This window comes from Eurosta solidaginis, chromosome 1 (genome assembly GCF_040869045.1).
Source record: "Eurosta solidaginis isolate ZX-2024a chromosome 1, ASM4086904v1, whole genome shotgun sequence".
NCBI classification, from domain to species: Eukaryota; Metazoa; Arthropoda; class Insecta; order Diptera; family Tephritidae; genus Eurosta; species Eurosta solidaginis.
The window spans coordinates 329,503,526-329,520,108 of record NC_090319.1 but is presented as its reverse complement, the minus strand read 5'-3'; the positions used below and the strand labels follow the sequence as shown (position 1 = coordinate 329,520,108).

General features: G+C 38.1%; 1 protein-coding gene across 1 annotated transcript; it reads left to right on the top strand.

Annotated features, from left to right (window-relative positions):
* Nucleotides 1-12,548: 12,548 nt before the first annotated feature.
* Nucleotides 12,549-16,397, top strand: wda (will decrease acetylation). Its single transcript, XM_067773084.1, has 7 exons — nucleotides 12,549-12,724; nucleotides 12,796-12,962; nucleotides 13,042-13,896; nucleotides 14,863-15,150; nucleotides 15,210-15,510; nucleotides 15,574-15,920; nucleotides 15,990-16,397. Exons 1-7 carry the CDS (start codon nucleotides 12,620-12,622, stop codon nucleotides 16,144-16,146), a joined length of 2,220 nt encoding a protein of 739 aa, XP_067629185.1. The 5' UTR covers nucleotides 12,549-12,619; the 3' UTR covers nucleotides 16,147-16,397.
* The last annotated feature ends 186 nt before the right edge of the window (nucleotides 16,398-16,583 follow it).

Below are 16,583 nucleotides of genomic sequence, written 5' to 3'. Positions count from 1 at the left end.
TTGATCGCAGGAATGCAATCTACCGCCCACCCGTCCACAGGGATAATAGAAATGACAATTATCAACCTTCAGCTCCAACATTTTTTTCCCGCTATGGAAGAAATTATCCTAATTTAGACAATTCGGGCCGCAGCTGGAGAGATAACAGCCAAACAGGGCAACGGCCCTCTTACCCAAGCTCAGGTCAAACGAAATTGAACAATCAGTCCACCCCAAGTTGGAGAAACAACACGGTAGTAAGAATGGATGCCGAACCATCTTCACAGAGCCGACAAAGAGGCAACAGCACATTCTCTAGATACGACAATACAAAAAGGGGGCAAGTTCTACAAGCTACCAAGGATATGCAAACAAAACCCCGAGTAAGCAACAGAAATTATTCCATCTGATTCCGGTAGACGAAGAAGAGAGCCCGAGCACGTCAACCAACAACAACAGCGAACAAACAACAGGCGATCAGGTAAATTTTACCATGGGAGCCTCGTGTCCGGCGTACCGTATTTAGAATACGCTACACAAGATTTGGGTATTCTAGAATTTTTAGTGGATACGGGGGCGAATAAAAATTATATAAGTGAACGAATAGCACAAAATACTTCACCGGTAGAAAAGCCGTTTCATGTAATCTCCGCTGGTGGAACTATAAAGGTGGACAGGAAAATATGTGGACACTTCTTTAAATTTGTAGGCAAAGACCTACTCACCACCTTTTTTGTTCTCCCAGGCCTCAAATCGTTCGACGGAATAATAGGCGACGATACGTTGTCAGAAATCAAAGCAGTCTTAGACCGGGAACTGAATGTTCTCATTTTAAAACCAGACATTCTACTGCCTCTTAAACGAAAAAAAGCGCAGCAGGTGAATAGTATCAGTACGAATATCCCCCTTGATAATAATATTACCCACTTTACAAGAAATAAGCTATACCAGATACTAGAAAAATATGAAATTTTGTTCGGACCGGTCGACCGAAGCATGGAAATCCACACCAATGTCCAGGCAGAGATTAAAACTGTAACCGAGAACCCCATCTATACAAAAAGCTACCCCTACCCCGTTAATATGCGCGAAGAGGTGGAAAAGCAAATCCGGGACTTACTATCAGAAGGCATCATTCGTCCTTCCAAGAGTCCCTACAATTCACCCATATGGATCGTACCAAAGAAATCTCAATCCGATGGAGAAAAGAAATATCGAATGGTCATTGATTTTAAGCGGCTAAACGCCGTAACAATCCCCGATACGTACCCTATCCCTGATATCAATGGCACTATCGCGAGTCTTGGTAATGCGAAATTTTTCACGACACTCGACCTTACTTCGGGATTCCACCAAATCCCAATGAAGGAGAGCGACATCGCAAAAACCGCATTTTCCACAATGAATGGAAAATATGAATTTTTGCGGCTTCCTTTCGGTCTGAAAAATGCACCCTCTATCTTCCAGCGCATGATAGACGACGTGCTAAAAGAATACATAGGTCGTATTTGTTTCGTATATATCGACGACATCATAATTTTCAGCAGAGACGAAGCTACACATTTAAGGGACATCGACACTATCCTTGTCAGGCTTTTGATTGCGGGTCTTAAGGTCAACCTTGAAAAGACGCAATTTCTGAAAAGAAGTGTGGAATTTTTGGGGTACATCGTGACTCCCGAAGGAATACTCCCTGACCCAAAGAAAGTCAATTCCATTAAAAACATGCTGCCTCCATTGAACCTAAAAGAACTCAAGAGCTTTCTAGGGCTAACTTCATATTATAGGAAGTTTATTCGCGATTACGCGAAGATAGCAAAGCCACTTACCAACCTTACGCGAGGGGAACATGCACAAGTAAGGGCAACTCAATCGAAAAAGGTGCCGATTACCTTGAACGATGAAGCCCAAGAAGCATTCGCGAATCTCAAGGAGATATTGACGACCTCCGAAGTCTTGACCTTCCCTAACTTCGATAAATCCTTCAACCTGACGACGGTCGCTTCCGATTTCGCTATTGGTGCAGTACTATCACAAGACCACGATGGCAAGGACAAACCCATAGCGTTTATATCGCGGAGTTTATCCACTACGGAAGAAGCATACGCAACAAACGAAAAAGAAATGCTTGCTATCGTATGGGCTTTGGACAACCTCCGGAACTACCTCTATGGTGCTAAAAAGATACGTATATTTACTGACCACCAACCGTTAACTTTCTCTCTAAGCAATCGTAATTACAATGCCAAGCTAAAACGTTGGAAGGCTAGGATTGAGGAATACAATTACGAGATAATCTACAAACCAGGGAAATCTAACGTCATGGCTGACGCTCTGTCTAGACTCAAAACTCAAGCAAACCCACTCACAACATCAACATCCGAAGCCGCCAATCGGAACGCAACCACAGGATCAACAGCGAACTCTGAAAGCGAGGACGATGATACGATCCACAGTGCAGAACAGGACAATTCTGACCTCATACCGTTCGTTGAAGTGCCCCTTAACGTATTTAGGAACCAGCTTGTATTTGGGGGCAGACTAGAAATATTTGAAGAACCTCATCCAGGTACTCGAGACACTACCTAAAGATAGAAGGTATCACTGAAGAGGAGCTTATTAGGGTACTCAAAGAGAAGCTTAGGCCGAATGTTGTCAACGGCATTAAAATGCCAGAAGGTAATCTAGGGCTGCTCCAAAAAGTATACCTAGAGAATTTTATGCAATATAAAATCCGTGTAACTCAGTCTATTGTAGAGGATTTGGGAGATCCTGATAGGATTTGCGAGATAGTGTGGGCAGAGCACAAAAGAGCTCATCGCAACGCCACCGAAAATAAAAAGCAAATCTTAGAGAAATACTACTTCCCAAAAATGAACAGCATCATCAAGAAATACGTCTCGTCCTGCGAGACGTGTAAAATTAACAAATACGATAGACATCCAAATAAACCAGAATTACAAAACACACCTATCACATCACGTCCTTGTGAAATTATTCACGTGGACATATTTGAAATACAGGGAGAGAAATTTCTCAGTTGTATTGACAAATTTTCAAAATTTGCGAAACTCTTTCACTTGAGAAACAAGTCTACTTTGCACCTTAAGGACGAAATAGTGAAACTCCTACACTATTTTACGACCCCAGATATCCTAGTGACAGACAACGAGCGCGGTCTGATTAGTCCAATTATACAGAACCTCTTGGAATCATTAGGGGTTAGGTTGTGTCGCACACCGACCCAGAGAAGCGAAGTGAATGGTCAGGTGGAAAGACTACATTCCACTTTAATCGAAATCATCAGGTGCCTAAAGGCAGATAACGCAAACCTAAAAACAAAGCAGTTAGTAACCATAGCAGTAGATCGATATAACAATTCTATCCATTCTGTTACAAACCGGAAGCCCAGCGAAATATTTTTCAACCGCGCAAGAGCTTCCAACTACCAAGAACTTCTAGAAAAAAGTAGGAAGACCAATGAATATTTGAAAACTTTGTTGACAGAAAAGCAGCAAGCCCAGATTGAACGACATAATAGGAAAAGGTCTTTACCTGAGCGTTATGACGAAAATGATGTCATATACGTGAAGGACAACCAGATCAAGGGTAAACAAAAACCCATATATAGAAAAGAAATTGTCGCAAAGGATAACAGGGTATCAGTAACCACAGTCAGTGGTAAAAAAATTCACAAAACCTTCATTAAAAATGTCAAACGCAGGAACACACATCCTACCACATAACTGAGAAAAAAACGCAAACATCGTTGCAAAAATAAAAAATATAGAGAAAAAATCACAGAAAAAGAAATGAAAAAATTATAATAACTCAAAAACAAAAACGAAAAGAAATCGAAACAAAAGGAAATGATCATTACTACAAGAGCGGGCTTGTTAGTGGGACAAATCGTGCCTTAGTAGGTTGTGACGCCATCGAATTTGACAAATGGCTACGCCACTCCCAAACCGGACTCCACGATCCCCCATAGCTGGTTCGAGAACAGTATGATCCTCTAGCCTATAAAAACATTGAAACTTAATCCTAGCGCCTAATCCGTAGGAAGAAAAAGTATGAGAAATTATCCTCTTCGCCTAATCCGTTGAGTGAAAAAAAAAAAGAAAAAATTATCCTCTTTGCCTAATCCGTTGAGTGAAAGAAAAAGAAAAAATTATCCTCTTCGCCTAATCCGTTGAGTGAAAGAAAAAGAAAAAATTATCCTCTTCGCCTAATCCGTTGAGTGAAAAAAAAGAAAAAATTATCCTCTTCGCCTAATCCGTTGAGTGAAAGAAAAAGAAAAAATTATCCTCTTCGCCTAATCCGTTGAGTGAAAAAAAGAAAAAATTATCCTCTTCGCTTAATCCGTTGAGTGAAAAAAAAGAAAAAATTATCCTCTTCGCCTAATCCGTTGAGTGAAAAAAAGAAAAAATTATCCTCTTCGCCTAATCCGTTGAGTGAAAAAAAAAGAAAAAATTATCCTCTTCGCCTAATCCGTTGAGTGAAAAAAAAGAAAAAACTTTTTGAAATTTGCCTTTTCCTTTTTTCTTTTATTTTATTCCCAAAGGAAAAAAGGGAAATGAAAAATTATAGAACAAAGAAGTATAAATAAAAACAATAAACCATTCTTTTTTATCCTTTCATATTTTTAAATTTTGTTTCCCTTTCCCCCACTAATCAAAATTACAACTTACAAATCTTTTAACCGCAATCTAGAGTCACATTTTTTGCTCACCGCACAAGAAATGGGGAATACACTTAAACAAGAAAACAAATTATTTTTTCCCATTTTAAAGACGTAATAAGGGGAAAAATAATAATTGAAGAAAAACTACCACCCTTTTATTTTTTATCCTTTTTTTTTCTCTCTCAACTAATCACAATGGCAATGAAAACTATTCCTATATATATTGTACTAAACATGTATCGAAATTTTTAATTCTAAAAACATAAATAAATAAATAAAAGCTACTAACACACTAAAAAATAATTTATCTAAGCAAGAAGGCCAAAGCTATGCACAATAATAAAATGTCAAAATAAAATACCTTTCTGTAAACCTAGCACTAATAACTACATTTACAGCCCTAAAGGCAAAATTAAATTTTTCTTTTCTCACACTAGTTAGTAAAAACTACAAATCCTAACAAAATTTTTAAGTAACTTAGGAATTACTTTACTAACACACTAACAAGAATAACATCCTTGCAGATTCCCACTGCTGGCACCAGCCATCAGCGCCCTTCATATTTTCCACTATAAAGAACCCATCATAACCATCCAGGACGGAAATGGGTGGATCATTAGCGGATCATTCAAGCTGATTCACGCTATCAACCTCCAACAATATGCTACAATTACCATGCAGATGGAAGAATTGACAAGCCGGCTAATGAAGCGAACCGACGACAAGATTTTGGCTCAACTCTACATTAACCAAACACTAGAGCGACTCCAGGAATTAACGGGCAACACAAGCAAAGTTAGGAAAACCCGCTCAATCGATTGGCTGGGCTCAGCATGGAAATGGTTGGCAGGGTCACCCGACGCAACCGACTGGAATAATATTCTCCGCAGCCAAAACGAAGTAATTGAGAGCAATAACCACCAATATAAAGTTAATAAGAAGCTTTTTACGGCCACCCAAGACATCGTGAAGAAAATTGACGAGGTGATGGACCGCACAAACTATGTTACAAAGGAGAACGAGGCAACAGAATTTGATCAAAATGCACTGCACAATATCCTGCTCGTTCGCGAAGAGGTCAACGAAATAGTGCGGGCATGCCAGCTGGCAAAAAGTGGTATTGTCAACACAAACTTACTTGACAATGACGAGATCAATCAGGATCAACCGTCAGTATATACAAATGGGACACTGCTTCTCTATGTGCTCTCAATGCCGAAGGTAACAGCCAAAAAATATAATATGCTGATCACTCGCGCCGGCATATACGGACACAAACAGCTGGACCTACCGTTTGAGAGGATGCTCGTAAACCAATAGGAAACTTACGGGTTGACGGGTAATTGTATACTAATCAGTTCATCTACAGTATGCAGGTCAGACTCCTTATCAAAATTGGATGAAGATAGCTGCATACCACGATTACTAAAAGGGGGAGACGCTAGCTGCCAATTCACCAGGAGAAATGGATCGACTATAGAATTGGTAAACGACAATACGATATTCCTCTCGAATTACCAAGGCGTGATCAGGAGCAATAATTCCACAAACACCATCAACGGCACCTACGTCATCCAACTAAACAACGAAACTATCAAGATCGGTGACCAAGTTTTCTCCAGCAACCAAGCCATAACAGTGCAGGCTCTGCCTGCCATCCTTTCCAAAGTTAAAAATCATACAATGAAGATACACCTGGAATATGTCCACGATATCACAATGGACAACGTAAGGTATCTGGGATACGTTAATGAAAAAATCAATTTGTCTATCATTACAGAAGCCCTAACAGTATGCGGAATAGTCGTGGCCGCTGCTATCCTATGGAGATGGTACACTAGAAAGCTAAACCTTCCAGAAATATTCGAACACGGGGCATATCGCACAAAGGCCAATACGATCACGAAGGACACATCTACATTTGAGCTTGATTACTCAGGAACTAGCCAACCAACAGGGAGCCTTGACCTCTCCATACCTACCATAAACCTTTCACGTTTTTCGTTTGATCTGCGGGACGCAGATCTTTAAAGGGGGAGGAGTTATCACACCCATATTCCCAATACCCCCAATGGCGCACCCTTTACTCACGTTGCCGTGCATGTGAGTTTGTTGGCCAATATAGAACTGTCGCTGACGTAGTCCACGCGCAAGCGAATGGTAACACAACACGATCAACAACGCGTGAGAAATGCAGCATAGGCAATATTGACGTGCACACATAACTCATCGATTGCGAAATATTTGATGGTGGTGGGATCTGCAACGTTAACATAAGTAGCGTAGAGTTAACGGTTTCATGGGAAGAAGTAATTATGTTTAGAGTTAGTTATGATAGTGAGTGCCACCAGTGCACAATAAATTTGTCTTGCGAATTTCAATTGAATTCTTGTGTTTGATTTAACCATTGGCGAACTGCTGTTTCGCCACAACTTTAATTTTTTAAAGGTTCCTATCCTGGGAATCGTAAGTTACATGTATAAAAATATACTTATACATACATCCCCAAAGCATTTCTTTACACGTTTTGAGTTTTTTAATGATGTAAATTTTTGATGAAGTAAACAAAATATGAGTCCAGTACTCACTGGCTGCTTTTGGTGTTGAAATACTATCAATTTTGTAAATTTTTTTCTAACAAACTCTTTTTTCGTTTCAAAAAACAAACGAATATCCAAATAAAAACTTATTACTTCCTTACACATCTGTGTCCCCTGATTATTAAAGATGTCATTGCTAAATAAATTTTCGATGGCTATGTGATCGTCCATGATACTATTGGAGAATGCATCACTTGTATTTTGAAAAATTTTATTTATTAAACTTAATTTTGCATTTCCAATTGGGCATGCCTTGAGAACTTGTCCTAAAGCTTTCTCTGACACTATACAAATATTACATACGTTCACAGATGGTGCGACAAACGGACATTTATTTTTGTGCGCTGAAAGTAAAGGCATTTCTTCACCTATCAATTTCCCTTGATATGTGGAACATTTTATTTTCTTTTGTAGCTTCATTTTCCTTTTTTGAACAAAATAGCCTAATGTACAATATTGATAGAAGCAAGACGGCTTGTTGAAATATACATATATTTAAGCGCCTTTTTTACAAAAATTTAACGACAGCCTTTGAATTTGTCCCCTTCTCTCGGTGTATATCTGTACTTTAATGTTTGACAGGCTGCACAGTTCAGTAGTAGTGATATAGAAGCATTACATATATGGTTTTAGAGGAAGTGGTATCTTCTTAACAGAAATTAAAAAGAAGGCAATGTAAGGCTTATGTCTGGTTTTTCAGTGCGAGTTTAAACTCTAGTTAAAGTTGAGTAGCCAATTGTCAGCCTCTCCTATATTACGCAAATCATATAAAAAATTAATTTTAGCATGCTGGATTCTGACGCTCTCAAGTTTATTGGAAAAGTTGGGGTGAGATGCTCTAGAAGGTTCGGAGGGTTCATATGAAATGTTCTCTCAAGTAGTTGAGTTCAGTTCCATAAAATGCTTTTTGAACACAATTTGTGTCCAGAAATTTACTATGAACTACAATAGAACTCTCTGTGGTCTAGCTATTCAGCTTCTGCCGACTCCTGCTATATATATGAGTACCTTAATGCCCTAGGATAATATCGTGAACCATGTCTCTATCCAACAAAGGATTATCAATATCTATCACACAGACTACTCAGCCTCACCAAACCAATTGACAACTTCTACACGAGTCAAATCCTGTTACAAAAGGAGGTTATACTGGGATGACCAAAAATGTTCGACATGATCACGTCAAATGATTCCTGCGATAGTCGGGCTATCTTCCGGAACGTACAGGATATATGTCTGGCAAAGGTCGGTGATTTATAGGGCAACATGGGGATGGGTGTCAAAGGCGCCTCTTGGACGAAGAAACGCAAAACTTAAATTAAAAATTGTGGTTCTGTCCAAAAAATTGCTCTGAACCGCTCTAAAAACGGGGTTTGGGATGTGTATTTTTGCACAAAAAACCCTTTCTGCATTGATACGCTTACAAACCATTACCTTGACTTAGTCCTATGCTGATTTGCAGCTTAAAATTATATCCGCGCAGAATATGTTTCTACATTGCGACTTTTGACACTATTGGCGATATTTTTGGGCGGGTATTAAGAAAGTCATGCCATGGAATACACGAAGTACTATAAACATAGATAATACTCTCCAAGTCGCTAAAATAACAACAATATAGTAACTAATAGTCCCAAACCACAGGTACATGTAGGCTTGCCAAGCTACTTGCTTTCACACTTTGCAAGTGAAATTATTTTCCCACTCTTTTTTTTTTGGAGTTTGGTTGAATGGCACGGACGTTAGTCCATAACGTCAGGTTGTATATCAGATGGTTCTTTCTTCAGATTGTTGTTATCATCAAAGTATATACATATGTAATTTTGGCGTCACTGGTACACAATGGTAATACCATCGATGCCAAAACCATGTGTAGCAGCTTGCGATTTGGTGTTAATTCTTGTAATTGTTCGTATTATCCATTAAGATTGGTTTTTTCATGGCACCACGCCAGGTTATATTTATTTTGTCTTCAGTTAAGTTATTTTTTTCTTTCCTTTATAATTGATGATTTTTATCCACAAATATATTCAATTAAAATTGGCTTTTAAATTTAGTCATGTTTTTATTATTATTTTTTATTCATTTAAAATTGCTTTTGTGTTTTTTTTTTTTTTTTTGACCCACGCCAGTCACACATTCAGTTGGTTTTAACTTTTTATATGTCAATGTTTACAGAAATGACTTTCGGTTTTTGCAATAAAACTTGCAGTTTGATGTATGTATGCAATGAATACTGCATAGTATGTAAATCGAGCTGCTTTTTGAGCATCAGAGTATAATTTCTTTTAATACTCCGTTAAAGTGATACGTTATTTATTTTGGAGAATTTTAATTTCTTTTAGTATGTATATGAAAGTTAATTTTCAATGTGGCCTGTTGCCAAGTGTCTTTCACGACCCGTTACGAATGTTTATCTTATAACTTTAAACGAGCAATTCTTGTATATTTGTATGTTTGTATAGCCGAACGATCTCGGGAACGGCTCAACCGATTTAAATGAAATTTTGCACAGAGATAACGTATCACCTTCTAAGACCTACCTAGGTCCCGCCACTCAGAATGTTTCACAAGGTTGCCACCTATTCGAAATTAAAAAAAAATTGCATGAGATATGCCAATATGGTTATCAAACGAAAGGTATTTCACTCCGCATTACAATAGGGAGATTTTTAAATGCATATTTTTGGCAAATATGAAATGAATATTTGCAATTTCTCACAGATTACTATTAGAAAGATTTCTCATCATAGCCAAAAGATATTTCACAATGATAATTTACTACCGTTGAACACTAGAGGCAAATGTTCAATTTGAAAACGACATCTAACCATTTTACTACTTACCAACTTAGGGAAGTAAGTTGACATTTGATTAAACTGATTGATAGTTGTCATTCATGAAATTTACAAGTTTTTGGAATGTAATAAAATTGTGAGACTTTCATAGTGTATAACTAAAAAGAAAGTTTGAAATTAATAATTCGGCGCATGAAGATACTCGAGAAACGTTGCCACATATAAAAGAAGTAGAGTTTGATTAATGATGACATGTAGAATAAAGGATGTTATGCGGCATACTCGAAGATTGCCGAGCAAAGCTCGATCGCCCAGGTAATGTATGTATATAAGCGAGTTGGTATATTATGTAGCCCACGGCAGTTTTTAGTTTTGTACGAGTTTTTGATTCCTATTAGGAATGCAAGAATACCACCCTAACTCAAGGTCAGTGAGGCATCGCATCCCCTAACTCCGCCAAAACGCCCGAGGGAAACACAGAGGACAACCTTGTGGCCTATTTTAATTTTTACTCAACGCAAAAAAAAAAACCGATAAAATTTACGTTCAGTCGAGGATGACACCGCACATCCACTCACGCGAAATGACAAGACCGGAATGATTTTACCACTCATTAGTAACTTTTTTTTCACAGCTAAAAACTGCAATTTAACAAATGAATAGGACACAAAATATTTTAACGAATTGAGTGCAATCCCCCTTATATGCAAGCTTCTACTAACGTTCGAATCACTAAACTGTTGAATAAATAACTCCACTATTCAATAATGCTAAATGACCTTTATTAAAGTACTTCCCAATAACACTAATACTTCACAACTTATAGCTTGCTTAATCAAAACTGATTCTCGTGCCTCTACTGTTGCTGCCTTTTATACTGCCTGGTTTCCTCGTTGCATATTTCTAGGCTTTTCTATTTCCAGAACTTACTATTTAGTTATCAGCTATAAAATGTGTGTATGTTTGAGCGACACTTGCACAACCATTGCATACTTTCGGGAGTATTTTAGATATATGAATGTAGTTGTGCGTTGCCTCTCCGCTACGTGTACGTTCATATGTGTAAACATAATGATTGAATTATTGATGTGCATACAAGTCACTGCTTAGCATCGGCTTAAACATGAATAGAACACAAAATATTCTAGTACTTTTCTTGTATCGTGAGAATAGTTATAACACTGCTTCGCGAAATTTTGTATGTGAATGGGCAAGGCGAAATAAACTTGAATTGTCAAGTCTGAGGTTTCTCTATATTGTAACGAATTTACTGCAATTCCCCTTATTTGCAATCTTCTGCTAACGTTCGAATCACTAAACTGTTGAATAAATAACACCACTATTCAATAATGCAAAATGGCCTTTATTAAAGTACTTTCAAAAAATAACACTGCTACTGCTCGACAGATGGAATGCTTAAATCAAACTGATTGTCGCGCCTCTACTGTTGCTGCTTTTATACTTTGCGGTTTTGTCGTTCACATATTTCCAGGCGTTCCATCTCCAGAACTTACTAGTTAGTTACCAGCTATATAATTATAACTACAGATGCACGTGTATAGCTTCTCATATGCGCGTGTATTTGTGAGCGACAATTCCACAATTATAATTGCATACTTTTGAAAGCATCTCAGATAAGATATCTGCATGTGTTTGTGAGTCTCTTCTCCGCTGCGTGTATGTACATGTGTAGCCTTAATGATTGAATTATTGATGTGCATACAAGTCACTGCTTAGCATCGGCTTAGAGATGGTATGATAGTATCCCTTAGTGCTGCTAATATTCGTTACAATAGCCGTGTTTTTTAACACGCGTATATCCGTTTACGCTTAAACTTTATATTGACTGCTAAGAGACAAACTATAAATACACCTCTGAAATTGCTGCGCATAAATTTTGTCCAACTAAATTTCAGTACGCATTATACTCAGATGTAACTGAAATATGTGTCTTTGTTTCACCCTGTACACTAATTCTATGTATTATATGTGTGTCCACAATTCATCGCAACTGATTCAGCTATATCCCTACAAAAAATTTGGTCACAAAACTTACCCACGCCCATGCAAATGTGACTATGAATATAACCTGTGCTGTAAAATGACTAGTCAAATGACGTGGATTGACGCGAGCGTTTTTGCAGGGATGTTATACCCTATGGCCATCAGAGCGTTGCGTCTCCGCTTTTCGGTACACCCTGTTGCTGTAGCTAGTTGTTTTACCACAGCCGCTAGATGGGTCTCCTAAGCATTATCTAAGCGAAGATAGGCGTTTTTTAACACGCGCAAACGAAACGTATACGCGCGTGTTAAAAAACACGGCTAATATATACAAACGTAACATCTTGCGTGATTGTGGCGATAATACTGACATGCATAAGAATGCGTTGAACCCATCTTAATAAAAACGCCGTTGTGGGTCGGCCATAAGTTGTTTGCTTCACTCTAGCACACTGTTAGCTGTCACCTGCGGCAGTAAACAATTTCTGCCGTTTATTGTTGTCAATTTTATTCTTAGCAATTTCAAGCAGTTTTTCGCATTTATTTACTAGTGTGTTATGCCAGAAATGGGCGAAAAAAGCAGTGGTAATAAAGCGAAAAAGTCCAAAAGTGATTTATTTCGATCTTCATTGGGTTATTACCTGAAGCAGAAAAGTTATGTGGTAAATATTAAAATCCGCAGTAGCCATCAAGAGCAAGTCAACAAATACACATTCTGAACATCCATTTGCAGGGTAGCGAGAAATTTCGCAAATCAGATTTTCTTTTATTACAAAATAAGCGACAATTTATGGTACAAAAAATGCTAGATTTAGATTTGCAATGTGGGAACTCCTTTGCCTATTCCAATGTATTATGCATCACTAACAATCATCACATTGTTGACCAACAATTTGGGCGGTAGGACGAGTATATTATATTATATGAAAAAAATTCGATTTCTAATTATTTACACCTTATTATATTTATTTTGTTGTAGTTTCTCACAATTTGTTGAATCGCAAAACGATTTCATACGTTTGGAGCTGCGTCGCTTTTATGCTCCAATGATGTGCCATCTCTATATAGAATTGTTGAAGGCGCGCGAACAAAAAGCCGCCCTTGAGTTACTCAAAAAGTATGCACAATTAATAGCGCCTGTAGAAACTTATGATGCACCTTTGCCAACAAAAATTAATGGTTGCTCTGTTGCACATGATGCACCACATTCGGATCAAAACCACGTCAGCGCAGCAATACCTCATACCAGCATACGTTTTGTTACTGCATCACTTGAGACACCTTTAGATCCAGAATTGATGTATTTTATAAAACTCATACAAACATTATCCACATGCATAAAGTTGGAAACAGCTGAAAATGATCCAGACATATCACATTTTCGTGCAGCCAAATATGAAATACACACAACAGAAGCTGTCGTGGACGTGTTACGTACTTATATGGAAAAACGTGGCCACGTGCTAATACTCAATATTTTATATTCATGGATACATGTACATGTAGTTGATAATGAAGTGCACAAATGGAATGAAGATCATATACTTTTGGGATTTGCGGGGCCTGAAGAAGATGAAGAGGAAGAATGCATTGATGTTAAACCGAAAATTACTACAGCGAATGAACGTTTGAATTCGAAGCGCTTAGCTGAAGAATTGCCAGAACAGTTGGTGGTCAAAACTGAGAAATTTGAAGATAATGGTGATGATATTAAAAATTTACGAGCACGCGAAGTGGAGGAAAGTTTGCAAACCCTGCGCATGTGCAGGGAGCAAGCGCTAAATAGTCAATCCCAATATCCGCATTTTATAAAGCTAGCAGATCGCGGAAGGGGGTAAGTTGAAATAAAAAGTTGTATGCCTACTTTGGTTCCGGCTGATGCTTGGCGGATCAATAAGAGATAAAACAGATGCGATTGGTTTTAAAAATTATGATTAAGCAACTTATTTTAGAATATACCCGCGGTAGGTATGCCTGTCGTAAGAGGCGACAAAATACCAGATTCAAGGGTTTTGTGTAGAGCAGCCCTTTCAGGTTGCCAGCGCAATACATAGCTTCTCCAAACCCAATTGTCAACCTCACCTATCCGTGGCGAATCCTGTTTCATTAACAGCCGACGCTCTGGCGACCCCGATCTCCTTATAGATCTAGGGGGTGGGAGGGCGGTATGGCCTAGAAGGTCGCATGTGGTCGTGCTTGGTACCGGAACGTACCGGATCTGTATCCGGCAAAGGACCATCAACTCGATAACACTCCCCAAGCCCTTCGGGGAGTGTCCTTATCGCTACAACAACAACAACATTCCAGTTATATTAAGTTCATTTGAATTGTCTACGAGCAAATTCATAAAATAAATTATTTTCGATTTTGTAATTTCAAAACTCAAACCCGCAACTATTTAGCCGCGAATGATCCTTGTTCGTGAATAATTATTTACACGACCTGTGCGGGACCCAAAAGGAAATTCACCGAACACTTTCTTCCTTGCTTTTTCGGACTTGAGAAGTACTAACGTTTGGAAACTAGATGAGAGGTTAGATTCGGTTGATCTGGCCGCCCAATTAAGACCTTACATAGACTGACTGTGTAGTGTTACCAGAATTTGTTTGACGACCAAATGGAAAAACCCCATTAGATACTATATATACTTATACATATATAACCCGCCCACTTAGCAAATACAAGGTTTCTTTTAACTGCCTCTAGATCTGAAACTAGAAGAGATTTGGAAGCTAATTTGAAGAATAAAGCATTTTTTATCGCAATTGTCATCCTTTTGTTTATTTTTTACTCCCCACAGTCTCACTTCTGCTCATGTAGACACAGCAGAATGCCATCTGGTTGCTGGTTTTAATACATCAGTAGTACAACTTTGGCAATTAAATCAACAAACTTTACGTGGTAAGAATTTATATGCACAATGCGCAGACTCGGTATGCCGTTGGGAGCTAAATAATGTTTGTGCGGACCAATCAGAGACTGAAGATCAAATTGATGTGGATGTTAGAGAACATATGCGTCTTAGTAGTAGTAACAACGATAGAGGCAAACGAAAATTCGAAGCTGGCAAATACGAGAGCAATTCTTTGTAAGTAATTATTTCTTACGAAACTTTACTTGAACCGCATTTTTATTTAAAAAATTTAGCAACGAATATGGTGGTATTCTATTGCGTGGGCATGGTGCTGGTATTACTGATGTTCGTTTCTCCGCACACTATCCGCTAATATATAGCGCATCTAAAGATGCTACAATACGTAGTTGGCGTGCCGAAAACTTTGGTTGCACATATATTTATCGTGGACATCGTTATCCAGTTTGGTGTCTCGATGAAAGTCCAGTGGGTATGTACCTTGCAACTGGTTCGAAAGATCTCACAGCGCGTTTGTGGTCATTAGAACGTGATTTCCCGCTTATAACTTATGCTGGTCATACACAAGATGTTGAGGTTAATATGAAAATATTATTTTGATGTGATTTCGCTTTAACTACTAAATAATTAAATTTATAGTGCATCGCATTTCATCCCAATGGCAGTTATCTGGCTACTGGATCAGCCGATCTTTCGCTACGTTTGTGGTGTGTTACTAGTGGTAAACTAATGCGTGTCTTCTCCGAATGCAAACAACCTATTACAAGTATTGCCTTCAGTCCCGACGGCAAAATGTTAGCGGCAGGTGGCGAAGAATCAAAAATCAGAATTTTCGATTTAGCTGCTGGCGCACAATTGAATGAATTGAAGGAGCACACAGCCAACGTAAACAGTATTTCATGGAGTAAAGGTGGGCGCTATATAGCGTCAGTGTGTCGCGATGGTAGTCTAAGAGAATGGGATGTAAAGAAGCTATCACCGATGAAGTAATCAATGTTTTTGAGGGCATCTTTTTAGTAATGCCTATTCATATATTTTCTCTATTCCTTTTTCAGTGAGAGCAGTAGTACAACAAATTCGTATGCCTCCTCTTCATCATCTTCATCAACTACTCTGAATCGTGTAATGGCGTTGAGCAGTAACTGTCAGCGTTTGGTGAAAGTTATGTTTAGCAAGCAGGATGAAATGGTGTGCGCCATAGGCAGCTGCTAAAAGTTCGAAAAATCATGTTTGGTGTTAAAAAGTTTCGTGTTGATAGTTTTTTTTAAGATTTTATAATGTAGCGTAGTACACTGCAAAAACAAATTAGTATTCGAATCGGTCATAAATGTTATATGTACTTATGCTCTTTAGTTTTAGCATGACTATTTTATTTGTATAAAGGAAATTAAATGATTTAGGTGCGCTAACATAATTGAATATATATAAATAAATTAAGATGGCAAATATGACTTCAATCAAAACTTTAAGTTTTCTAAATTTAACCTTAAGGAGGAGTTAAGGAATTGGAAGTGGCTATTCATCCGAAAGTTCGTAAATACTTGAACTCTATTCTAATATGTGTCGATAAGTTCGACTCAATTTGAAATTCACATCGCACGATATTCATTTTTCTGTTTATGTCGCCGCACGAAATTTGTCTATTATAT